Source organism: Phaethon aethereus (assembly GCF_964289735.1).
Source record: "Phaethon aethereus genome assembly, chromosome: 10".
NCBI lineage: Eukaryota > Metazoa > Chordata > Aves > Phaethontiformes > Phaethontidae > Phaethon > Phaethon aethereus.
Genome location: NC_138586.1, coordinates 15,180,786 through 15,208,645, shown reverse-complemented (window position 1 = coordinate 15,208,645; position 27,860 = coordinate 15,180,786). Strand labels below are relative to the sequence as shown.

Below are 27,860 nucleotides of genomic sequence, written 5' to 3'. Positions count from 1 at the left end.
TACCATAGCTTTATGCTGTCAGTTGCAAAACAACTAAGATACGTATTTCTTTTTGTTAATGAAGACCTTGATTGCTCCAGTAAAGTCAGCCGATAAAAGCACTTCTGTGTGATCTGTCTTCAAAGCTCCTTAATAAGGAAAGAGAATAAACAGTTATTTTATTAAAAAAAAATAAAGCTCTCATTAAAACAGCTATCACTGTGACACCCTTCTTCCTCTATCACATTCCTGTTATCTAGCCAATGCTTCAAGAAACATCTGCATTTCTAGGAAAAGAACTTTTTTGTTATATATTGGTACAGCTCTACCTCCTAACAGCTACGCCCTTCATTCACTTTCTCTCAGGTTTTAATAATGCAACAGCTGCCAAAATGTTCAACTAAGGAATATATATCCATGCCACTGCAAGGACTTTCCATCCCAAGAAACCTCCCTCCCAAACTGAAAGTATTCTTCATAATCTTTCCTCCTCATGCTATGGTATCAAGCAGAGCTCATCTTAAACACCTACCAGAGGGTATGGTATCTGATGTTTCAGAATCTTCTCCCTTACTTTCAGCTTCTTGCTTTTCAGAAGTTTCCAGTGACACCATCAAACCAGGATTGGGAGCAAAAATGGCAGATGTGACCACTGCATTGTGCGCTTCAGAAAGATAATCCAATTTTGATTAGCTTGTTTCAAGGAATTGTTAATTTTACAAGAATAGCAGGCATAAATTTTAGTAAATATCCAAGAATCTCAGTCCTAATAGCACCAGGTAAGCTCATCATTCAAGGAGCAGTTGTCATTGGTTTATAAGCTTAGGGATCCTATGTTGCTGTAAGTGCCCAAAACTAACTGGCAAGAGCTCCAAAACATAGTTGATATAAACACGGTCCTGCATTTCCCAAAAACTGTGTGCATGTAGGAGATGAGATGCTTCCCCCCCCCCCTTTTTTTTTTTTAAATCCTGCCATGAGAAAACATTTGTATTTGTTTTCGAAGCCACTTTTCCATAAAGGATCTAAGTAATTCTTCATTACTACACTTATACAACCAAGTTCTGCCAGCGAAACATTATCCATTCAGAATCTCTTACTGGAGCTGGACAAACTTAGCTACTCTGTCTCTTGCCATCCCATCTTGTATCTGTAGAGTTTCCTGTGGACAAGGTTTTCTGACAGAGTCCACTTATTGAAAATCCACCGATTACAATGTATCTTGCTAATAATTTGTTCAAACTAAATGAATAGCACTGGTGAGCTAATAAAAACTAGAAGATAAAAATCCTTAAGTTTTGAAATCATATGAACTTTAATAAAAAAGGGTCAAAAGTTGATTTTTACCTTTAATGCCTTCCCAGAAATCATTACGGTCTCTTCTTACAGATGTGAACTTGCTCAAGTCATGGTATGTACTCCAAATATACACATACTTATCTTCTGAACCACTTACGATGTAGGTAAAGTCATGGCTAAAGATCCAAAGAAGGAAACACATTATTTTCTTAGCTGTTCAAGGAACTGTTACAATAGCTCTCCAGAGGACTTGCAGCTTTACAAATGTAACCAGGCTAAGTTCACAATTCAAACTGGTCCTTTATTTTAGTGACTGCAGCTCCAAAAAAATACAGTCCTTAAATGACTGTGCGTGCAAGCTCTCTGCTGCTTTCCCCTCTGTAATAAAAAAGTAGTTTGCACAAATAGCACACAGAGGCTGTTCTCTGGCACCTTCTGACATAGAAGCGGGTTAGTCTAACAGCTATACTCAGCAACAAGAAAATGGTGTAATCTTTAAGTGCAATTTACATCTTTTTGAGCCTGGAACCTGTGTAAACACCTGAGACTCTGTAACAGGAATTGTTTACAACACAATCATGGGCAAAAAAAAAATCCACACAGGTAAAAGATGAAAGACATTCAACAAGATTATAACCAGATGACTGTATAATGCATACTGACAAAGACAAAACAGTACCTGCAAATCCAACTCAAATATTTACTTTAAATTTACCTACTGCATGAATATGCTACACATCTAAACTCTAATGCTAACTACCATACAGCCCTGTAAGTAGAGATGACTTAATTTGGGAAATTAATCACAAGCAGAGGGGCTGGACAAGATGACCTCCAGAGGTCCCTTCCAACCTCAGCCGTTCTCTGAAATACTGGGTCAGCCTTAAATGTGCTTTTAAAGGCCAACAGCTGACAATCAAGATTAAACTTGGCATTATTGCTTAAGCACTGCTGCCCTCCTCTGCTCAAACATCCAGGTCAAACAGATACCCAAGCGTTTTTCCCCTTTAGCTTCTGCAAGCTCAGAGGGAATAGAATACTCTTCTCCCTCTACTCCCTGTCTTTTACTACCTTAAAAAAAACCCCAACACAGTATTTCCATGACAGTCACAGTAATACACTCAAACTCAGAAAAGCATCTCAGCCCAGCACAGAGAAAGAAAAGAATTCCAACTCAGATTTGCATGCCGTTTTCTGCCAGATACACAGGCAGTTACCAGCCTTGGGCAACAGCTGAGTGACCAACATGTCTGCAACGATACCTGAACAAAATTAAGAATATAAAAGCTATTTATCATTGAGGAGAGAAAAGATGCAGTGTCCCAGCCCCACCAGTTCTAGCACAGTTCTGTATTTACAGCAATAGTAATGGACATGCATCGTACTGTCAATACAAAAGGATTCACTCATCCCCCTGCTACATAGGCAGCTTTGTCATTCCTGACCAGAGCCTTGAGTTAGCTTTGCATTCCAAGCCAAGTGACATTTCAGAGGCTCAGCTTCCTATCAAGGTAAACAGATGTACTTCAGCCCCAGCATTGCCCAAATCCAACAACTCCATTGCTATAATACTATCTTACCTAAAGCTGGCTTTGATTTGGCTGCTGCTGTTGACATAACCTTTGTATTTCATAGATAAAGACAGATCTCTTAGGTCATACAGTCTGATTCTGGAATCATTTGATGTCACTAGTATCTAGAAAAGAAATAAATAAAATTTAGGAGTGGAAACCATTAGCATGTCCAAGAAGGAGCAACAAAGTTCATTCAAACAGTCAGAATTCCCAGTTCTTTTGATAAAAAAAGCGACATAGACAAAGAACAGGTGCAAAGAAGCAGAACAAGATTTAGGACAAGGCCATTTTTCTCTCATCTTTTGTCAATGGATAGAAGACAACTTCACTGTCAAGATCACACTGACTGCTCTGAAACAGAACAGCTGCTCTTTACTGAAGTAAAATGTGGGCCCAAAGAACAGTTATCAATTTGCAAAGGATATTTTGGAACACATTCCACAATAGCAGAACAGCTATTCTAGCAAGGTAAATTTCAGGAGAGTAATGACCATGAAGCACAGATCAGAGGCCATTATCTGCTATATAAGCAAACTGAGCTTTTCTTGGTTGCTGTGAGTTTGCTTTTCACATTTTTCAGGTCAGAACCTTAAATGTACTTATAAGGAACAGATAAGTCTATGAAAGGGTTGTCAAAATGAGTAAAGGAATTCAGCTGATTAGCCTTTTTATGGTACCTTAGAAGCAGAGCAGACTGAAGGTTAGCAGTAAGTCTCAAGATGACACTAGGAAAAGGGTATAGCAGAGTAGCAGTAAAATACTGACCCCAACTTATCTAATCATTTATGCAACAAAGTTGTAACAACTCTTGGAACACCATTACCATCACATTACAGAACTTCCTATTTGTTTTCAAAAGAGTTCAGGCTGAGCTGCATTCATTACATCATCTAACATGCCAACGCACAGCACTTGACACAAACCCAAAGGCACTATTGATTTCTGAATCTTCTGCATGTCTTTGGAATGAAGTAATTTCTGTGTCATTGATAAGAATACAATATAGGTGATAACAGCTGCTGACCTACTACTCTATTGAAGCCAGTTGTTGACCCAACATCACTCCTGAAACTTTATATACAAGTGAGAAACTCTGCAGCTTTAGATTATGACTTTGGTATTCAACAGCATGTTGTTTGCTTGATGAGAATTTGACCCTTTCAACATAAGACTTCAGCTTAGACTGAAGCTAAACAAAAGGGCTGATTCTGAAGGACGGTGGACACTTGTTTGGATAACAGCTTTTGAGCTTTCAGCATTTTTTTCAGCTTCTGTATGAAGCACATTTCCAAATGAATATTAAATTTGAGAGAGGCTAGTTATACCAAAGAAATTTTCACTGAAAGCCATCTGTAAGCATTTTCTCACCTTTACATTAATCAGAGCATAACAGCATTTTAAAAAAAAAAGTCTATTTTATGACTATTTAGTATTGTATTAGTCTAAACCAGCAATGAGTAGTGTTAAACTTCTCATTTAAGTCAGTGACTACGAACAAGTCTTAGCGCAAACTTATTGAGCATTAGATATAAATATCAGACTCCAATACTGAGCCAAAGTTGCACTGAAAGATAGTACCTTATTTTCTCCAGGCAAGGGTTCAATACCAGTAATTTTTCTTCCAACTCTATTTCGGCCTCTGGTGGAACGCACATGTATTTGTGTATGGTACTTCAAGTGCTGAAAAGATATGAAAATGTATCCTGATTTGAAATAATTGTGTAAAAACTTTAAACTATTTTGCTTCAAGTTCTAATAGGTTTGTTTCTTGATATTTAAATAAGCATGACTTTTAAATGTTTATATAACATGAAAAAATACATAGTCTCAAAAACTTTTTACCTCTGTGTCATAGAAGATGCATCTTCCATCATATGTGCCTATGACTGCATATTTGCCATTCTGACAGAAGTTGGCAGCTGTAATCAATTTTGTCTGCCCATCTACTTCATTCCATAATGCCACTTTTTTGTCAGGAATGTTCCAGAGTCTGAGTTTCCCATCCAATGAACCACTTAAGAAGTACCTGTCATCCTGAGAGGACAAACTACATTAAACTCTGCTTACGCTATGAGTATACCCCGATTTCCTTAAAATCTTCCCGCCTCATTTCCAAACAGCTTTTCTCCAGACCCTCCCAAATATGAGCTCTCAGATGAGTTGATTATAATGTTTAAGGAAGCTGAAAAGATAATGTTAAAATTACTGGTAGAGAGAGTTCAATTTCTTACAGATTTTTGACAAGATTACACACACGCAGTGTGTATACCTCAAGTTAGAAAATTGTTCACTGTTACCATAGTTACTTTTCACCCTCTCAACGTAAGTTAGAAAAATACTAACCTTGTCAGGAGTTGAAAGCTCCTTTCAGAGTTCCTGATACATCTACCAGTTTTGTATGTTCAGGGAACACTGAAAAACACTTTTTCTCTACTTGAGTTTTATTAATATTAGGAAGCTTTAAGACAGTATTTTTCAAAAATCATCAAATAAGATAGATTGGAAGGGATCTCTGGAGGTCTCTGGCCCAACCTCCCCTGCTCGTAGCAAGGACAGCCTCAAAAGTTTGATCAGACTGTAGAGGGTTATATCCTGTCAAGTTTTAAACATCCCCAAGGATTCTGTGGTCTCTGGAGAATCTGTTCTATTTCATGATGATTTTTTCCACTAATATTTAATCACAACATCCCTCATAGGAAATACTGATTTTTCACAAAGTTACTCAAAACTATACCAGCTGTGATGTTATATCCAATAGACAATTCACTTTCCACATCATGCTTACAAATCGTTAAACCACATGGACACCCCTGGTGAAGTTTAATGAAGATGAACACTTAAAGTTCTGGAATACTATCCAACATGGATATTTTTGAAGTGCACAAAGTCTATTATTCAAAATTTTTTTTAACTGAAAATAAAGTGGGGAGGACTCCTGTAATTTCAAGTTCTGCCTCTGTAGAACAAAGAGCAATTACACTTACCCTTGGATGGAATGCTATAGCAGTGACAAAGTCTATATGCTGGAAACAGCAAAGACATTCTCTTCTTGATATGTGCCATAATCTGACAGTCTTGTCCATAGAAGAAGAAAGCAAGAAGTAATTCTGCGAAACAAGAGAATTCCGTGGTTAAGACACAAAAGTAACAGCAAATACAGAAGCAATCTGCCTGGTAAAGTCTTACCAATTTCTCTGTTGCCATGAAATTCAACATTTTACCCTTTCACATAAAATGTTTTATCCAAACTATCATTATTCATTGGTGCTTTCCTTTAGCCCAGTACACTAATGCTCAGTCAGAAAGTTTTCTGGAAGAATCTCAATGGAAATGAATATTTGGAAAGTAGTTATTCAGAGAAGAAACAACACAACAGGCTTCAGAGAAGGGGTGAGAGTCTCTCCTGCCTAAGATCCTTCAGTCAGACTGCGTTCTTAAAATTACAACTGTATTCCAATGTGGAGAATTAACTGAACAAGATTTATGTGAAACTTTTTGAAAGTTAAGCACAAGGTAATTCTCTAGTTTTAAGAGATATGTATATAATCAGCAACTTCAGTATCCGTACGCTGCTTAAAACCAGTGAAGCATACTGAAGACAAGAAAAGCGGTAACACCACAAATCAGAAATCACACAGCTCAATGGAAATTCCTCCCACTCTAAACAATTTAATTTCACTATTGAATACACAATTGTAATTGTTACTAGCTTGACTTTTTTAATATCTTATTTTCTTTTTAAGATGACTTTTAATTAGAGAAGTTTGTTCATTTTATCCCAACTATTTCAGCTCTACCAATCTTTTCTTTTAACTTCAATGATTATTTCATATCATTTAGATGTATGGTTCCAATGGCAACTGACAAAAGAAAACAAATGAAAACACAGCAGAACCGTGTAGTCTGTACTAACGTTCCTTACTTTAGACCAGGAAAGATCAAGAAGATCTGCTGTATGCCCTTTGTATTTGCAAAATGGTCGTTGACGAAACGGGGCATTTTTATCATCTGGGTCTTCATCAACTCCACTGCAAATCTATCAGAGGAGTGTAGAGAAACATTACAAAATGTTAGCTGGAAAAGTTAACAATAAAGCAATTACTGCTTTCAAAAAGTACAGGGCCAATAACAATTTGAAGAACAACTCTTATGACATTAAAATAAAACAACACTGCAGTAATAAACAACCAAAGTAAATTTCAAGTATAATGGTCTGTGAAACATAATCTTGAAATTCCACATCAAGAAGCTCTACATTTTCCATCCATATAGTTTTTATTCAATGGGAATAAGCCTGACAGCAATTTAAGCAAACATCTGAAGATAAGCTTTTGGAGCAACATATATTCATCTTGAAAACTGCATTCCGATTCAGAATATAAACTTTGAGTTAAGTTTCCATGTTTCTAGTGCATATCAAGAATGGTAACTTGCTAATAAGATACACTTTCAAAATAAACAGGTGCAAAATAAAAAAAAAAACCCTAGGAGTTCCTATACAAAAGCTCTTCAGCAAAAAAACACTCAAAACAATACCGTGGTGTGTGTGGCTAAGCATGCCTATTCACTTACCTAAGGTAAGGAAAGATTCCCAGCCCCTACCCCTTTGCCAAAACAATGCACATTAAATAACACTACTGCTAAAATCTTTGCTTAAATCCTGATTTTTATCATCCTTTTCTTACACTACTGGAAACCAAAACCAGAAAAAAACCTCCAAAACTTAAATATATTAATTTTAATGGCAAGAAGTATCTGAACATTCTGCAAGAGTGTCTTAATACTTTTGGACAGTCATGTTCCACTTTATTCTACACAGATGTGAAAAATTTAAAAACGTCAGGTTTTATTATGCTTCTGAGAATCCCATTGTTGAGGTCAGCCTTCCTCAGAAAAGACATCACCAAGTCAGATGTTAACTGTAAGTAATGCTCCAAGGCAAAACACTAAGATAGGAAATTCAACAATGTAGGTTTTTTCCCCTTTGGCATTTCACTCAGAAATCTACTCTGGCAGAAGGCCACAGTGAAGCTATCCAGATTTTGTCATGCATTAAGTGCATTTAGTGATGTACTTTCTCGCTTGACACCATACACATGGGATAACAGTATTTGACTGAAGGTGTCTATTGATAAGACAGTTTGTCTATGCCTCAAAGACATGGGCCAAAAACTCTTTAATGCCTGTTTGGATAAAGCAGCAATGAAGATCTGACGTTACAGAACAATGCGGCCTGTCACCTCTTCCCATCCCAATACCTAGTGTACCTACCCCTGCATCAGTATCAGACTTTGAAGAATTCAGACTCTCTTGAGATGGGGAGGGAGAGACACGGCCTAGAACACAGGCAGAAACACCATGGTCAACTCTAAGTTCCAGAATAACTAGAATTTCTAGCATTTCAGAGCTTGAGCGATGCATAGAAAGATACCTTCTGTGTTGTACTTCATTCGCATGTTATTGAAATAGTCAAAAGCATTCTTTAAAACCCATATTCTCACTACGTTGTCCTGTCCTGCAGATGCAAGTAATCGACCGCAGTGAGAGAATTTCATTGTCCAAACAGCACCCTGTCAAAATAAAAAAAATCATTGTTTAAATTACACGAAGTGCATTTTTCCATACCAAGCAGTCTTTCTATAATGTACACTGACAAGATTTAGGACATATACTAAAAGTAAGATACTACAAGTAAAACAAATTGTAGATCAAAACACTGAAAAGTAATTGTTAAGACTGGTGGATTGTGCAACGTACTTGCAAAAACAGTTTGAAAGACACAGCCCACAAGGCGGATTACTGTAGGAGAGGAGTTAAGGGAACGAAGCGCTACCACAGCATTCTACATAAAACTGGTATGGTTAGTAACAGACAGCAAGCCAGGGTTCCGAGTGACTTAGAACCTGATATTTGATTTGTAAAACTGGCAAGTATTTGTAGCCGCACTTGAAGTTAGATCAAGCTGTGCTAAGACTTTTTTTTTAAAATAGAAATTGTAGTTGGTTACATCAATTCTGGCAACCAAAATGAGTACTATATATATTTGTTCAATTCAGAATTGGCATGAGGATTTTGCAAAGCCTGTGAAGACAACAATTCTTTCTCCATGGCAAAGCATGAAGATCAGTAGTCAATAAAACACAGTACCACACAAGCAATATTCCATTTCCTCCTGTTACTTAATGAACAGCATTGACTCCATCAACCTAGCATTCTTTTAGGATGCTTTTGGGGAATTTCCTAGGTTTTAAGTCAAATACTGGCATGATGGAAACTTAACAATGGATTACCAGTAGGACTGGAAACTTCAGTTGTAGATGAAAAGCTTGAACCCTCCAGTCACCAAACTGATTGCTGTAGGTCAATATCCTTAGCCTAACACTTAAAGATGGGGGACTGTTTTAACTGTTGTCAGACAGGTGCTGTCAGGAGAAGAATCTGGGAAGTCAGGAATACCAGACTGTATTTCAGATTCTGCAGGGGGCACGCACACTTCCAATAGTGCTGAACAGGTAGTTTTTATGCCTCATTCTCCACAGGCACCTCTGCAAATACCATATCCCAGTCTCTCCCCTCCTTATCATTCTGAGCCACATAACCCATTAATGCCTCCCCATTTTTGCCTCCAGAACCTATCTAGTGTTTCTGTTCAATACTTGTGTTCATACCTCTAATAGGAAAACTAGTTTATTTGCCGAGTAGGTCAACCCTGCTACTCAGTTCTGGTAGCAGAACATAGCCTATTTCAGCCTAAATTTGTAATTGCAGGAACCAAGAAACCAAGTACCACTCGATACCAAAACTCTGTCAAGGAGAAGCTCTTGAGAATCCCTGAAGCCAGAGTATCTACAGACTTTTTTTTTTTCCTGAAGATCTGATCAAACCAGCCAAATTTTCGTTTCTTGCCAGAATGTTATTTTCCAGAATGAAATTGCTCTTCAAGAAGAATAAACTTCACAGTAATTTCTGGAGGTCACCAAGCAGATGAAACTAAAAGTTGAAACTCAGGCTGAACGGATTCAGCAAAACCACAAATAAAAATTGAGACCTACCATGTGCTCTCCACTGAGATCCTGAACAACTTTAATTTGTTCAAAATCATAAGGTCCCTTGAAGCCGTGTGCTGCTTTGAACTTAACTGGTCTTGTATATGGCATCCCTTCATCATCACTGGAAGAGGGATCGTCTTGATCTGTGTGGAAGACTAAGAGAAACACAAATTCAGCAGTACATATCGCAGCACATGTTTAATCTATTAGTAAGCATTTGCCAATACTTTTTGGTAGCAGATGTGTCAAATTAGCAAATTTTTATAGGCAATATTAAGATCCGAGAGGAAAACACGAACACTGTTGCATCGATGCCTAAAAATACATCTACACTAATATTAGCTTGCAGTGAGTCCAAACAATGAACACTCAAAATAAGAACTGATACCCATTTTTGTTGTGCCACTTTCTTTGCATCGCGTTTTGCATTCAGCAGATCCTGCACTAAGTGATTTCTGTCTGTTTAATGTGTGCTGAAAATTATACATTTCATTGTGTTGGTTTCTTCTGACAATACACTGAAATGGTCTGGTGATTTGCCCACATAGCGTAAGAATTGCAGAAGAGCTGGGGCAAACTGCCAGTGGCAATATAAGATGCTAAAGTGCAGCAGTTCTACAGCACTTAGCTCAGACTATGGTTAGATTGGCTTACTACAATATTAGAAGTCTATCTGAAAGAAACACTGATGAAACAGGGAGGAGAGAATACAGTTGTAGTTGGGAAATCTAACAGGAGCTCAAGATAACTGAGAATTCTAACGGTGGCAGTGGTTATCCGAAAACAATCTGATTTTATTACAGTAATGAAGACAATCCCCACTTCCACCTTTGCTGGAATAATTTTCAAAAAAGGTTTACATTTTGATAATCCAGACAGCTTTCTAACAGCACAACAAAAATTATAGTATTCAACTGGTTTAGCTGAAAAGGTCTCTCAACTACTACTGGACAAGGATTCATCCTTGTAACCTGCTAGTCTCAGAATGCCTACCAAGCTACAAGTTTTAACTCTAAAAAGCCGTTATCAACTGTACAGTGGTAGTATACAGCAGTATATGTCCCTCAGACAGCTTTAATTCCTAGAAGACCAAGGTTAAACAGACTATCCTATTAAAAAAATATATAAAAAAGTCAGTGTCACTGACCTTCGTCTCGAACACTCTTAACTTTATTTACAGCACGTTCGCCGTATTCTTCAGCAAGGTGCTTTGCTCGCTTTACAGATTTGCCAAGGAACTTTTTCAGCTGGGTCCTTAAAAAGCAAGGGCAGATTTTCAACACACAACACTGGCAAACTCTCATTTTTTGCTATTATGAATCAATAGTTTTGTTTTGAAATGCAATATTATCTCTTTCCATTACTGCTTCTTAAAATAAGCATTTAATTTGCCAGCAGTCATGTAATCTTCAGTTTAACCGCAGGGCAATGGGCTTACATAAATTCAGGTATCACTTGTATTTAAAAGGCAAGTTGTTCAGAAGTCAGGAGAGCTAGAGCTTAGGAGAACAAAACCTGCCTTTTCTTTCTACAAAGAAAGAAACAGCATCTTACGTTTTTTGTTTTAACCTCCCTCCGTCAGAATCGGTTTGCTGTGTCTGCATTTTGTCTTCATCATCAGACTGTGCTGCATCGTTACTAGGAAATACAGAAGTGATTGTTTAATACAAAATCCTAATGAATCTAAATTGAATGAAACATTAGTAAAGTAGGATCTGCATTTTAGGATCCATCTTTATTCCTTCATGTAACACACTGGAAATACATGGACATGATGTTAATCAAGTAACAAAAGAGATCTTTCAATTCTTAGGCATTTTTATACTAAAACTGTATATACATTCCAGATGCTAAAGATACATTACTCCCTTCCATAAACTAGAAACTTTAAGCTTATTGTGATGCTTTGAAAGCTCAGAGCAGACAAAATACATTACATTACTCGGAACTGGTAACATGCCACCTTGTTCTCATACCTTGCTTTCCATAGATCAAATAAATTAATACTGGTTAATTCTGAAACACAAGATTGTACACAGAAGAGTACAGTTCTACAGAAGTGAGCTTTCAATGACAACACAGCAATGCAAAAAACCTAAAGTTGCCTGATGTATAATTCACATAAATCCAGGTCTTTGAAAAAAACATCTAGACTGACACAATTTCCTGACATTAAGAAACTGTATTTTTTCTATAAAAGTTTACAGAATCAGCTTTAAACATCGAAAGGATCTAAAGCCCTGCTGAGGACAGGAAAACCTCAAAGTAGTCAACTGTATTGATGACCACAGATCTTCAGAGCACCAAAGTCTACTAAATTAAACATTGAAAAAGCTACAGGAGGTAGTGGCATGAATAGTATTGTGCTGGTTTTGGCTAGGATGAAGTTAATTTTCTTCACAGAAGCTAGTATGAGGCTATGTTTTGGATTCGAGATGAAAATAATGTTGATAACATGCTGATGTTTTCAGTTGTTGCTAAGCAGTCAAGGACTGTTCAACTTCTCATGCTGGCCTGCCAGCAAGGTGGCTGGGGGTACATGGGAAGCTGGGAGGATACGCAGCCAGTACGGCTAACTCAAACTGGCCAAAGGGATATTCCATACCATATGATGTTATGCTCAGTATATAAAGTTGGGGTAAGGAGGAAGGAGGGGGACATTCAGAGTTACAGCATTTGTCTTCCCAAGTAACCGTTACGCATGATGGAGCCCTGCTTTCCTGGGGATGGCTGAACACCTGCCTGCCGATGGGAAGTGGTGAATGAATTCCTTGTTTTGCTTTGCTTGCAAGCACAGCTTTTGCTTTTCTTATTAAACTGCCTTTATGGCAAGCCACGAGTTTTCTCACTTTCACCCTTCTAATTCTCTCCCCCATCCCACCAGGGGGGATTGAGCGAGTGACTGTGTGGTGCTTAGTTGCTGGCTGGGGTTGATCCACAAGTACCTGAACATAAACTGTTTAATTCACTATAGAAATTACAAGATTTAACACGTCAAGTGCTAACTGCAGTTCAGCTGGATTTTCAGAGATACTTGCCTATCAAGTTCCATCAACTTCTAGTTAACTTAAAAGAAATCAGCCTAGTTCAGCTGAACAGCCTAGCTGAAAACAGCCTAGTTCATAGAGAACTGGGAATTAGCACTCAAATTAGTCAGAGACAGATGGATTCAGACTCTCTTTACTTGCATAAGAGCTGCCTCCATGTATGCAAAAACTATGAGAGCAACAGTATCAGAAAGAGATGAAAACTATCATCATTCATACCTGACGTATTCTTTAGTTCTCCTCATGATATGCAAAGTTAGGGGATTAATGCCTGTTGGCAACTTTTCTTCTGCCAAACTCAGGGGTATTTCTTCACCTGTATCAAGGTTTTTAATCATTACACTTGCTAGAATTTCCTACGGGGAAAAAAAAAAAAAGATATGAAATCAAGTTGACTTCAATAGACTCCAAAACCTGGGCCAAAATAGAAATCATCCAATCTTACAGATTATCTTAATGGGAAATTCTGTAGCTTACTATATATTTATTTTACAAAGACTAAGTTTAAGTTAAAATTGCCTTTAATGTGTTAGAGCAAACATTATCAACTGCTATACACAGATGAACAATTACATGTCATCACAAGCTTCAGCATCATAAATCAGAAATGCAGCTGTACAGACATCAGTCACTTTCCATGCTAGTATTAAACATATTATGTAATTAAAAGATTTTGAAGTCTTCCCCTATCATATATTCTAACAGTTTTAGCTTAGATTTAGTCAAAGACAACCTTTACCTACAGAGAAAAAAAAACATTTAGACCTACACAAAGCAAAAGGGTTTTTTGGAGCATCTCGCAATCTGTTCATGATCATACATCTGTTTAGCAGCAGAAAAATCTATACACAGATATACACAAATAAAAACTGGCAGCAGCTCGACAACATCATTAAGATTAATGGAAGTTATTAACTGTAGAAACTATTTGTTAATATTAGGGAAATCATTCTCCTAGTGGTGACTCCTTCCCCTTTTAGAAACATGACAAAATGCCAGGTTTGCTGGTGTCCCTTCACACTGAAATCTTGTAACATGTTTGCATAGCTACAAACACAAACTCACAGCATTTCAGATCTATTACAGCTCACACTTCCAAACACTAATGCTACATATGACTCAGAGACCACAAAGTGCTTAGGTGGACAAAACCAGCATGCTACCACTCTTGTTTGTGTCCCTGGTCACAGCATATAGTGGTTCAGAGCACCGAGAGTGATGTGTAACTACTCCAATTCATTTGACAGATGGGAAAAGCAAGCACAAGAGTGTACTCTGAGGTACAGACTACATTCATTAATACCTCATCTGTGAGCTCTCTTCCAGAATTAGACCTGGGTCTTTGTGATCCAAGTACTTCACTTGTTGTTTGGCCATCAGCTGCTTTCCCATTTTCCTGAAATTTTGCAGACAGAACACATTATCTCTAGTGTAACACTAAAGTGATAGAAAATGTTACAGTTATTGAACTTAAAATCATTTCCTGATACCTGTGCAGTGACTATTTTATCTCCGCTAGTTGCACTTGCCAAATCTAAAGAAGGCTGAGAATCTTTGGGCACACCTTCCGTCACTGTACTTGGTGTTAAAAGACCACCAGCTGTGAAGTTCTCTCGAGAAACTGGAAAGAGATTCATATTTGAAAGAAGAGCATCACACTTGCCATAGACAGTCTACAGATTGCTAGAATCCTAACATCATACTCCTGAACACCCTTTCTGACAAGTTTGGTTTTCTTTTTTAAACATCAACTGCCACCAAATCTGCCTTATCAATTATGTATTTCATATACGTATATGAGGCACAGGCAGAATTACACACTGAGTCCTCTTAAGTTTTATTAACAATTTCTTTTAGTCATTTCCCTAGTAACCTATGAAATTGGTACTTGTATTTCTATGCAGAAACAGATAGCACACATTTTACTTGAAGCGTTTAACTTTTTTTAGTTTCTGTATCGAGGAGGCAACTTCTTGCTACAGAAGTAGCTATTTTCATAGGAAATGTTAGTTTACAAGAAAGTCTATGAATTAGGAACACTTGTAATGCAAAAGGGTATTTCTCCACTGTAAGAAGCTAAGATTGTTGAAGGATTTTTTTCCTCATTTAGTCAACTAAACTAAAAATCACAAGATTAAATGACACGTCATTCCAATCACAAAAATAGTAACCATGTAGATAACTAAAGCCGTCTAAAATAGAATACTTGCCTTCTAAAACAGGTTTTTGGCCTTCAAAGTCCAGTTCGCTTTTCTTCTTCCGGGGTGGTGGAGCTGGCCGTGCAGGTGGTGGCGGTCTTGGGGGAGGAACATTTGTGGGAGGTGGTGGCCGTGCCGGGACAGGCTTCTTTGTGCTAGCAACTATATCAGGTTCTATGGTAAGCTGCCTTGGTGGTTTTGCTGGAGGCATTTCTTCTGCTGGAGAAAGGTCTTTGGTAGATAAGTCTGAAGCCACTTGTTCTAAAGGATTTGCCTCTTTCTTGTCTGTTATGTCCTCACTTTTTGATGTTTCTTCTTGTGCCTCAGTTTCATCCATTTTATGGTCAGCTGCATTTGTTACTTTCGTTAGTTTATGAGTTTCATGCTGCTCAGAAGTAAATAAAAGCTTCCCTGACTCCAACTCAGTGTCCTTAAACACACTCTGATACACTGTTTCTCTAGGGTCTTCTTGTAGTGATATTTTAGCAGCTAATACTTCCGGAATACTACTAATGATACCTGCTCCAGAAATCCAAGCATTTGCATCTGAAGTTGGGACAGTTCGTTCTTTTTCTCTAGAAGCTAAAGAATCATCATTCAGTTGTTGTGCCTTCTGGCTTTCTTCTATAATGCTGTCAATAATCTAAAAAACAAACCCAAAACCATTCTACTGTTAAATAGCAGGCATTTCTAGGGTACACTTACCAGTCAGTCCGTACAACACCAACAAGAACTCTTCCATTGAAGAGATGCTTTTTATACAAAATATATTTTGTTTAAAAATTCTGCAGATGTAGGTGCAGAAATAGACATAAATAAAAAGAACTGAAAAATAAAACAAAGTGACTAATTTCCATTCTTTAATATACTTGGAGAGAAAGCTAGAAAAGAAGAGCTGTTTACTCTTCAGAGTTCTCAGGCACTACTAAATCTGATTCTATAAATTACAGAAATAATTCAACACTGGTGAATCCTAAATATGTTTTTAGAACACTTAATTTCATATTTAGCCTTTTGATGGACACTCTTACTAACATTAACAACAAATGCTAACCCATGTTAGTTTCAGGATGAAGACTGATTATTAAATTTTTTAGTATTTCTAGTGTGATGCTAGAAGTACAAAGCCATATTTAACTAACCTCTTTTGAATCATCTTGTTTCATTTCTTGTACAAAGGTTTCATTTCCAGCTTTGTGTAGCTTGCTGTCTGTATCCTACAGAAAAAGATGGTAGGTACGGCAAGATGATGTTAGGAAGTCCTTCAGTAAGATGATCTAACAAAAATATAGCTACAACAAATTAAATAGCATAAAGAACAAGAATTCTGCTACATTTTCACACATTACTGCTGTCAGACAGACGTTTAAAGAGTAATGCATAGTATACATAAAGAATATTTCACACTACCATACACAAAAAGCCTGCACACTACTAAACAAAAAAAGGCAGTTATCTTTAAGAGGTTTCAATCTCAACTAAAATAAAATTGAAGGTAGCATGAAGTTTAGAGAAACACACACATTTAATAATCTGCAGCATGGAAAATCCATATTAAAATATTTCTTCTTTATCAGTTTGTGGGAAAAGATGCAAGAACTGTATTATCACAACATATAATAGAAACATTTTTTAGACATTTCCTGGTTAAATCAGACAGATCCATCAAGTGGTCACAAATGTGGTTCTGACACAGAAACTCACATTCTACAGTTTATTCCTAGTGCACATTGTCTATTTTTGCCATCAGTCATCTTCATGCAGATCCCTCCAAAATCAGCAGAACAAATGAAATGACTGGATTTAAGCAAAAACGTTTTCAGAACATTCGGATGAAAGGCTGCATGAATATTCAAAGCTAAGCATACTATTTATTCTTTATATATGTATAATCAACACTACCAGGATATTATACTAATGATGTGAAGTCAGCCTCCAGCTTAAGAAGTATAGTTTCGAGATGTGCAAAGAGCATCAACACTTTGGCATATGCTACCAAACAAAGGATTAATAAAAGCAATTCACTAAAAGTGGCCTCATGTGCCAAAATAACATAGTAAATCTTTGTAATAGTTCTAAGTCTTATTTAATTGTTAAAAAATAATTAAATAAATCATGCTTAAAATAGGCAGCTCTAGGAATGTTAGAATTAGATCACACTTTGGGCATGTTAAGTACGGCTATTCTGTACCAAGTCTTAAATAACTGAAAATATTCTAGTTGTGAGTAAACCTATTAATCAATTCCCGAAAAATCTTAGGTTCAGAAACACAAGTAGTTCATAGCATAGAAGGATACTGCTTTAGCCAGAAGGCTGCTTTAACCTTAGTTAATATGGTCTAGTAGGAACTTCATCATATGCCTTCTGTTCTACATGAATTATTGATCACATTTCCTATAACCATATGTAAAGGGGAATCTGATAAAATCCTTGATGTTGGAGGATGTAGAGATTCTGTAGTCCTCAAAACAAAGCCAACTAGAACAAGTTGCTCAGAGATGTGCCCAGTCAGGCTTTGACTAAATCCGCGGATGAAGCCTGCTCATCATCTACATGCAACTTGTGCCACTGTTTGACCATCCTGCACAGTCTATTTCATGACCAAAGCTGCAGATACAAGCCTGCATTTGTCTCACAAAAGAGAAAAACTCCTCACACCTGGCTCAAAAATTAAGTTATTGAGCTTTAAACATTCAGAAGAAACAAACACTGATTCCCCGAGCTGAGATACAGAACTGCTGTTCTACTCCTCCTTCCTGTCTACAGATAGGAAACTCTCTTCTGTTGAGGTCAGCAGTCCTCAACTGTCTCCCCACAATGTTAAAGCCCCCCAAGGCTAGCTGTTACCATTATAAACTATTTTTGTTAGGCTATTAATTTCATTCCGCTTATACAGTTTTGGATGTGCACAAGATACCTAATCTCCACATTAAACAAGCATTTTAGAAGACCTCCCCATATTTTTTCAGACCTTGACAAGATTTAGAGTGACCGTCTAGTACAGATATTTAAGAAATTTCTCCTTAGATTTTTTTTTTAGACACTTCGCTAGTCAAACAGAATCTTTATAGCACACTAACATACTATATGTTTGAAAAAAAACACACTTCTATAGACATCCATCTTTGAGAGTTCTGACCTCAAGAAACGGCATATCATGCCGAGACAGCTGCAATTATAGAAAAATTCTTCCTCCCTCTCCACTCCCTCCCCCTCCTTCCACAGATTTTTTCTAATCTAAATGCAAGTTCTACTTTGCTTTATCACTAAAATCTATCTTCAAAGGTATGATGACTTAAATACTTAAGCGTAATCAGTGTCTACAGAAGCCCATTATATTAATTTCTAATTGTATTGACATTAAACTCACACACCTGTTAAACTTTGGACTTAGGAAATACTTCTTACTCATTCCAAGACAAACTATACCATTAGTCACACATTCACTCAACTGATACTGTACCAAGCAGAGAAGCAAGTACTTCTTTCACCTTCAAAAACTTAGCTTTAAACAAGTGACTTAGGAAGGTACTTAAAAAACCAAAAAACCCACAAGCAACATACTGAACTTCATGGCTAATCATTCAGCCAACAAGACATTAAAGTTAATTTTGAAGTTCATTGATTGCACTGAGTTGAGTCAGAATGATAGAGCAACACTTCTTGAAAGGCTTACGCACGTAATACTTAATGAGTAAGGGACATTAAACACAACACAAAATAGGGGATAAGTCTCTGTTCCGTAAGAGATACCGCAAGATGTGGTATCACTGTAAAAAGATTATTGATTCAGAGCAGAGTTCTGCTGACAAATCAGAAACACTATTTTCACTGCAATTTCCCAAAACTTTGTAGATAAAATGTCAAGCCTTCTTTACTCTATGTAACAGTGTTGCATAGCATCACCTTTGGCCGTTCTCAGACCAGGAAAAGTGTTATTTGTACAAGGTTCCAACTCCTCACCTTCTTAATGTGCGCCAGATTCAGCTGCACTGTCACTATGTACAGATGCAGCATACCAATTACCTGTGTGGGAAGTGGCAATGCTGTCTCATTAAGCTAAATATAGTGTTTTATCTTCACATAACCTAGAGGGAACGCTTTTGAAGTATAAACACTAAGTTTTTTCTTATTTTGAAGACAGAAGAGAGCAAAGTCAACTATTTCATACAAATTGAGACCAAAACCCAAGTGCTGCAGAGACTTGCTTACTACTCACAAATCACTTGAAAGAGGGTAGTCTAGTAATTAAGTAGAGCTCAATTAAATTGCACACATACATTTCAGAATAAAATTAGCTTCAAGACATGTTAACATACCCTAAATAAAAGTAAAGTTGGAACTTCAAGAGGCATGAGCACAATTGCTACCTACAAGGAAAGCCTATAATTTCCTGTCTGTGTTGATGTTAGGGCTTCCATAGCACATCTACTTTAGGTAGAACTGAACAACATTATGTTCATCAACAAGAATTTGATTGATTTTAAGAAGAAACTCACCTTGAATACATGGGATCCAACTTTCGTTGGTGACCTGTTAGAAAGAGAAGACAGACTTAGATAGAGCTCCAAGAAAAAAAAAATCTCTTGACAGTAAGCTTCATATTAAACAGTCCATAATACAGTCTCCCTTTACAGTGAATGTACACTTGATACTTTAGACCAGCAACAAAGTGAATGCTTCTCATACCACTCCTTTACACAGAAGGCTCCAAATAGAGTTAAGTTCTCAACTGTCTAAAAGGCACAGATCTGCAGCTTCTACAATCCCTGAAAGTTTCTCAGCAGCATCTTCTAGAAACCATATTTCTATCACCCTTTTCTAATAAATTTGTACTTGGAATAACATCAGTTTAAAAACGTTTCACATCACAGAGAGTTTAAAATTAGCATGTACAGGGAGCACAGGGTGGACATCAAAGAAACCAAAACTCTCAGAAAGCAGAAGTACGGATCAAGTGCCTGAACCCTCACCTGTAGAGTCAACACCATCACAGCCATTCTGCCCTTCAGCCTCTACAGTAAACCTAGGATCCTGTTTCTAATCATGATACTTGGTGTAAGTATTTACATCATAACAGGAGGGAACTAGTTTTGCCCTACTTTCTAAAATGCATACTCTGAAACAGTGAATTTGCATTAGCACCCACTCACACATAATCTCTCATTTCACTAATTACATGAAAGAACAAGGTATCTTAGGGGAATGGTATCATATAATTACTTCTTTTCAGGTCACCACTCAATCCGATCAGTGAACAGTCAATTCTTACTATATCCTGAACTTACATTTTCCACAAAATTTTCAGAATTCTAGGAGATATTTAAAGATTGAGTCACACCTTTTACTCTGACTACAGGATCTTACTCATACAGAAAGATGCCGAAAGGCTGGACCAGATGATCTTTTGAGGTGCCTTCCAAATTGGGCTGTTATGGTTATATTAGTTTGACAGTCACAAGTAGGGACCAAGTTACAGATTATTTCCTTAAAAGCTTACTACCAAATGAACTACAACCTGGATTGTACAAGCATCCCAGCTGGCCACCAAGGTCAGTGACACTCAAAGTGACTCAAGTATCATCTTGTACCAAGCAGTACAGACAAATATAGAGATCGCAGCCTAATTTGCCCCTCCTGCCTCCAAAACGGTGGTTTCAAGGGACAATACATTCTGAAAAAGAAAACTATTTCCATCTCATTTTTAAGAATTTCAGTTCTTTACTCTCTGAAAGCATTTCATCATCAAAAAAAAAAAAATCACATGTATGCAGCAAAGTAAACAAGAAAGTACAGTGGATTAGTATATAAAGATTGAATTATTTATAACTAATTTAACACCTTAAACCTAGATGCTACTGTCCAGATCTTGACACAATACCCGTAACACTGCTTCAAGGCACAATCCTCCTAGAAGGTGCTAACCCCAATGTGAGTGCAAAATCAGTATTTTGACCTGAAAAAAGCCCACATCAAAATATATTGCCAGGAAAGACTGTAGCCTGTGTTGAATTTCTGGTTACTGAAACATTTTCAGTTCCGCTATCAACTTTTGAATTTTCTTAGAATTGGTGGCAGAAACGTGTGTCAGTCCATTAAATCCACAAGATTATTTTCACAATGAAATACATTTATAAGTACAACATTAACGCCTAGACTTCAGCAAGGTGTAGGGTCCTATCGTACAAGGTACTGCTAAGACTTTAAAGCCTAAATAAAATGCAAACCTCTCAACTGCAAACAGATACCTTAGTTTTCTATTGTGACAGTTCCCACCAACTGGCATGTCACTTCTGGTACAGGCAAATCATTCCTCCACTGGTAACACAAAGTATGAGGTTCAAAAGACACTGCTACCCTTTCAGACTTCCAATTCATTTTGTGGAAAATCCATACTCAAACTAAACCAGACATTATTTCCCTCTCTCATGCTTTACTTTGGGGAAAAGCTGATCAAGTGACAAAGGTTACAGAGACAGCAAGTATAGAATGTAACTTAGTACTTACAGCACACATACATGTCTTACGTTAAGGTGAAGCTTCCTCCTTGAAATTACATGCTTTTAAAACATCACAAAGCTTCCATAACTGTTTGGCAATACTACCACTTTCAGGTCATTATAATAATATAGATTTTGTTGACTGCATTTCACATAAAATGCTTCTAACAAGTTTTCTTACATGATACCACTGTTACACAAGTTTAACAAAGGAGAGGTTCAAGGTTATCTACAAAGATTAAACAAAATTCAAAGAAAAATCCCATTTCACCTGCACAAACATAACCAGATGCCTGACTAATCTGAAAGTCAAATAAACTCCTGAAAAACTTTTTTTTTAGTATTTATTCAGCTGTCAAATTCATCCTAATACTGACCAGACTATAGGAAGCTACCATTCCCACTATCATCAGGTAGCTCCAGCCTAGTACTTATTCAAAATAAACTTCACATTTTCCACACATTGTTGCTAAGTTTTGTGATTTAGCCCATCAGAAAAACCCAAACCAATAATGATGTGAATGATTGGCCTTGGTCAAATCCCAGTACCACACTGCCTGCTTTCCTGGGAGGATGTCACAAAGCAGGTGTGCTAACAGGCAGATGAAAAGAGGTTTGAAGTGTACGTATAGTAGCAGTACATTGCCCAGAACACACAGGTTCAGCAACCAGCCCACTAACTGTATTTACTGCTGTCCTTCAGCTTGCAGAGCCACGCAATGTTTTCCTCCCTCTAACCTATGGCTGGCCTGGAAGCTACAATTATTCTTGATGCAGCTCTTTGGCAGTCCACACCTTCAAAACCACAGGGACTCATTACTGCAGTGCACTGTTCGGGCTACCCTCGGAAAGCATTCAGGAACTTCAGCTAACTTGGAATGCAGAAACTTGTCTGCAATTCTGCAAGTCACCACAGCAATATAACTAACACTTCACACTCCATCCGTTTGCTGCCAAGATCAGTTTTGCATGTTGGATAAAATACACACCAACAAAAAAGTTGTATGAAGCATGCCCCATGTGTCAACAGGCCACAGTTTAACATTATCTAGCTTCCTACACAGAAGAATGCTTTTTCTTCAGGAAAAGCATCAAAGCAACTTCAAAGAGACAGGACTACTGAAGTTAAAATTCAAGAATTTTAATTAAGGTACCAGAGGATATTTCTCATTATCTACATCATCTCTTGAATCCAGTGCCTTTTGTTTGGTTTCCCATAACAATTTTTAGGATACGAGTACACTAGGAACAAACTCGCCCCTTACTGTTAGGTATATGACATTCAGACTATTAGGTTTGGCAGTTCTTGATTTTAGAGTGGGTGGATCACTTTTCTTATAAGTAAAATATAAGAGAGTCTGTCACATGCCTGCATCTAAACAAGTGTGCCTTACTTCATATTTTCCCTCTCTTAAAACTGACATGCTCCTTCATGGGACAGTTCATGCCTCTACATTTCAGGGTCTTTCTCTAAACCTCTTCTGTGGTGTGAAAGTGACAGAGATTAAATAAGGGCATCTTCTGTCACACTACCTCTCCCTCTCCACTCCTCTGGCTATACAGCAAATAGGTGCCTTCACTGACCAGTTCACAACGGCGCTTAGAACTTTTTTCTAGGGTCTAGAAAAGCATATAGAAACAGGCATTGTTTGGTACCTAGTTACCTAACAGATGGACACTCTTCCCACACCCCATCAAAAGTAGAATTACGTGTAAAAGGCAAGATCTACAGCAGAAGTGAAGCATACAGGCCTGGCCAGGGGGGAGACAATAGTCTCCAAACATCTAGTTTAAACACACTTCACCTTAGAGAAGTCAATCAATCCAGGAGAGTTATATCAGCCCATTATCATCTGAAAGAAACATTTTGTAACAAGTTTTGCAATTTTTGCTAAAAAATTAAACAGTACCAGCTATATATGTACTTGAGGATACAGATATGATGCTTTCCTTCAGAGAGGGGCTTAAGCATCAGCACCTATTGACTTACAGTAGGAACTGGGAGCTTACATCGAACTTGAAAATGCCACCCTTCCACATCACAAGACAACTAATAAAACAAATAGCAAAGTCGTCAGCAAGTTTATGTAAAGTTGTCACCACTTTCAGAATTTCTTTATCAGCAGTTATTACACTTCCCCACATGATACTCGGGGCTGTTGGGAGGAAGATACAAACCCCACATTTTTAGTGGGGGCACATGTATCTAAACCACTTTGCTAAAAAATGGCTATAGAACATGCTGCCAAAAAGCATTCCCAAGTGTTTTTGCTGATCATCACAACACCGAATGCACAAGGAAAAGCCTCAAACTACAGAGGGCAATATGCACTTGATTTCAGTTGCCCTTCCTCCCACGAGAAGGTTTTGATTTTTTTTTTTTTTGTGAATCCCAACTCAACGCCATTACACATGCACAGGTCTCAAAACTACAATCCACAAGCCTGCTTCCAAGAAGTGTCCAATGTAAATGTGAAATAAGGTCTTGAGAAATCTCAAAGCTTATTTAGAGAAAATACTCTCCATATTGTTCGCACAGATTCAATAGCAGACTAAATTACAGATTCAGTACCTGTACTGCAATCTAAGCCCTCTGAGATCACCCCCTCACTTGACTCAGGTTGACAGAATTCTATTGACTTGAGTCAATGGAAGAGCAATAGAAAATTAAAAGCATCTTTCATTTAAATTTCTAGTGAGTCACTTCATATTATCAAGTTCTGCTTAGGTATAAGTGGGGGAAACCTCCAAAGTTAGGACATATGGCACTATCTGTATCAAATAAAAGGTAGGATGTGCAGTTGGGCCAGATTTAATGGCTCACTTCTGCCAAAAGGTCTGATTCCCCCTTCCTGCCTGTGGCTTCTAGCCACACAAATCCCACAACTTCACCCTCTCCTGTCCCCACCCTGCCAGGTTCCCACTGTTTTAACTTCCAGAAACAGCAAAAACTATTCAATTTTTCAGCTGTTTTCAATTACTTTGACTTAAAGCAACTCACAGTAGAGTCTGATGATCACTAGTGCCAGAGCAAGGTAGGCAGTTGGAGCAAAACCTCATTTCAGCACAAGTGCTGTTAATTTGCCTTACCACATCTTGCAGAAGTGTATGCCAAGATGTGCTTTTTCATCAGGCTATGTAAAAAGCTAAGCTCAGAAAAGCTTTGATACAAGATATGTGGATGAGAAGAGCTCTAGTCTATCCTTTCTTCCAGTCATCCAGTGACACACAGCTTAAAACAAGCCCTTATGTCAATTACTAAAGTTTCAAATGGATAGATGCCACAACCCATATCTTAACTGCTCTCTAAACAACCTACATAAAACCTCATCCTGCAATGTCCAGTAATGGAGAGGTTTGGTCCAGACTACATGAAAAACAGAACTGATACAAGCCATAACCTGTTTAGCACACAACCAGAAAGAGAATATTTACAATTTTAAATGAGGGAGCATATTTAGCTAACATCAACAATATGTTGACACAGTTCTAAGGCAACAGCACCAGGAATCTACATTACAAAATGTCTTAAAATTTCACTACACAGAACCGTGCACGGGCTAAATACACAAAGCATCAGAGCAACACCATGAAAAACAAATGACAGAGCACACTAGAAGTTGTTTTACACGCAGCAACAGCTAGCCTGTTGCTGGAGAAGCTCGCTCTCCTCTTTTTCCTCAGAAAATCTGTTACTTTTATTCTATTTCAGGGACTAGCTCTGTCGGTCCCAATTTCATCTCTGCCTGTCTTTTCTAAAAGCTACGTATTGCCAGCCCAAGGAAGGCTGATATGATCTCATCAAGATAATGGCTACTGCCATCCCACAAGCCTTAGAAAGTACACCGAAAACTACTCGATTTCTTCGCATCCTCTCGACTTTCGGGCTTGCCACTCGCCCAACCAACCGGCCGCCGAGCGGGGCCCCGCCTGCCCGCGGCCAGGACGGCCGAGCACCCCGCTCCCCGGGCGCAGAGCCCTCTGCTTTCAGGCGGGGGGACGCAGGGCTCGAGGCAGACCCCCATTCCCTCCCCCCAGGAGCTCCCCAACGGCCATAACGGTCGGGGGCGAGCGCGTCCCCCCAGGGCCGCGCCGAGGGAGGGGAGGGGAGGGCAGGGCAGGGCGGCGGTCGCGCCGGACTCACGGCGCGGGGGAGACGCCCGCCAGGTGCACGTCCTCGGGCGCATCGTAGAACTCCTCGGTGTCGCTGTCGGAGGCCATGACGGCGCTGGGCTGAACCACACCGCGCCAGACCGGGCCCAGCCGCCGGCAGCGCAGCGGAGCGCAGGGCGGCCACCGCCACCTCAGGGATGGACGGGCTGGCGGGAGGGCGGGGATCCCACAGCTCTCGCGAGAGCGGCGCCGGCCCCGCCCCCTGCCGGGCGGAAGTGCGGGAGGGGAAGGGAGGGGGAGAACCTGCGCTGGCGGCGACCGGGCGTGCCCCGCCGCGTGACGTTAGGGCGCGGGGCGGCCACACCGCGTGCCCACCTTGCGGCGCCACCTCGCGGAGCCGGGGGCGGTGGCGAAGGCGCGCGCAAGGGCGAGGACCCGGGCGTGGCGTGGGCGGCAGCCGTGGCTCTGCAGCGCTTTGCCCGTCCTGCCGCTTCCCGCGGTGGCTCTGCCGGGCAGGCTGCCCAGCGAACACCGTGCTGGCTGGGTGCTGTGCATTGAGGTAATGGATCAGACGCAACTGTTCACCCCTGCTGTTAAACACTCTCGAAACACTTGGTTAACACAGGCAAGCGAATACACGGGAGAAAAGAAGAAGGGAGAGTCTGATTTTCCCCCGTCCGTCTGGCCGCAGGGGGAAACCGGAACGACGGTAATAGTGACAATCTGAGGATGCAGAATTAGGATACTCTGTTAGATGAATTGCTAAGAAATTGGTATAGGGTTTTTTTCTGATTAACTTGTGTAATGAATGTTTGAAACCAGTAGCAGGAATTAAATTATATGGTTTCTTATTTGCTTTTCCTTGTATTTGCCTTCCAATAAATTCTCATGTGATCTTCCAGTCATTTTTCTTCTGCCATCAAATTATGAATGATCAAACAGCAATAACCCACAGAGGAAAGAGGCTTCTCCTTTCAACATCAGCACAGCACTAAGTACCTGTTTCGGAGCCAAAGCAGTATTCCTTCATCGATAGGTGTGACGATGGTGGGTTGATTATAATTTTATTCTTCCCTCGATGTTCTCCGTGTGCTGACCTCCCGGCCCTGTTGCTCTCTGGCACCCTTAGCGGAGTTACAGCTCTTTTTCAGGTGTCTTCTCTGATTTCGAACGAGCACAGCATTCTCCAAAGCAGCGACACAAACTAGCGCTCCTTATCTATGCACTTATTTTTGTAAAATGGGTAAAAGCTTAATGTATTTGAGACGGCTACCCTTGTCAAATTGATTGACATAGATAGAGGTGCTTGTGCATATGCAGACATGCAGACACACACCTGCCCTTGCACATGCATGTGGTGTGGGGCCATGTCCTCCTGTTCCCCTAAAAAATCATGAAGCTCCTCAGCCAAATCAGCAGAAGGGCTGGGATGATGGGAAGGAGATGAATTGGAAACGCATGTGCCATTCTTCTGATTCCTCTGAAAAATAAGGATGCATGAGCCTAGCATACACCTTAAGCTCTTAATGTTGAAGAGTTTGGGCAAATAAGTAGTACAGAAAATTACTGACTTGTGATTCATTGCGCTCTGTTCCTGCTCTGACGGCCAAACACGACGATTGCATTAGCGTAAGTAGGATGGTCTCTAAATTATTAAAGACAACAATGATGTAACCTTAGCTGGGAATGTAGACGGCTCTAAAACTGGGAAGAAAATGCTATTGAAAAGCATCTTTAATTGTTTATCAGTTTGTCAGTAACTGACAGCAGCTACACGACTTCATATTTTGTTACTCGGAGGAAATTATATAGTTGCAGGATTAAGGAACATTTAAATAAAAGCCCAATTCTGGCATTTAGCCAGGTCTACACGATGATTAAACTTCAGCTTAACTGCAGTGATCTTGACCTTCCTGAGCCAAACCCACTTGCCTTTTGCATCGGTGTGGCTGTTAGAGCCCCAGACCAGGAGGCTTATGGCTCAAATGTGACAAATGTGACAAATATAGTATTGGCTGCAAAGTGTCACTAAGCATCAGGAAACCCACTGGCCAAGGCAGAGCCTGAACAAGAAAGCATTATTGCTGGTGGCCAGTGCTG

The 27,860-nt window shown here is 39.1% G+C and overlaps 1 protein-coding gene across 1 annotated transcript; it reads right to left on the bottom strand.

Annotated features, from left to right (window-relative positions):
- Nucleotides 1-33: 33 nt before the first annotated feature.
- On the bottom strand, nt 34-25,967 carry WDR44 (WD repeat domain 44; the record flags this gene model as incomplete). Its single annotated transcript, XM_082004098.1, has 20 exons — nt 25,792-25,967; nt 19,647-19,680; nt 16,289-16,363; nt 15,159-15,789; nt 14,439-14,569; nt 14,252-14,344; nt 13,168-13,304; nt 11,456-11,539; nt 11,049-11,155; nt 9,905-10,056; nt 8,284-8,422; nt 8,124-8,188; nt 6,775-6,888; nt 5,837-5,959; nt 4,695-4,886; nt 4,431-4,532; nt 2,859-2,974; nt 1,327-1,454; nt 512-643; nt 34-128 (listed from the first exon to the last, which is right to left on the bottom strand). Exons 1-20 carry the CDS (start codon nt 25,866-25,868, stop codon nt 34-36), a joined length of 2,727 nt encoding a protein of 908 aa, XP_081860224.1. The 5' UTR covers nt 25,869-25,967.
- Nucleotides 25,968-27,860: the final 1,893 nt, after the last annotated feature.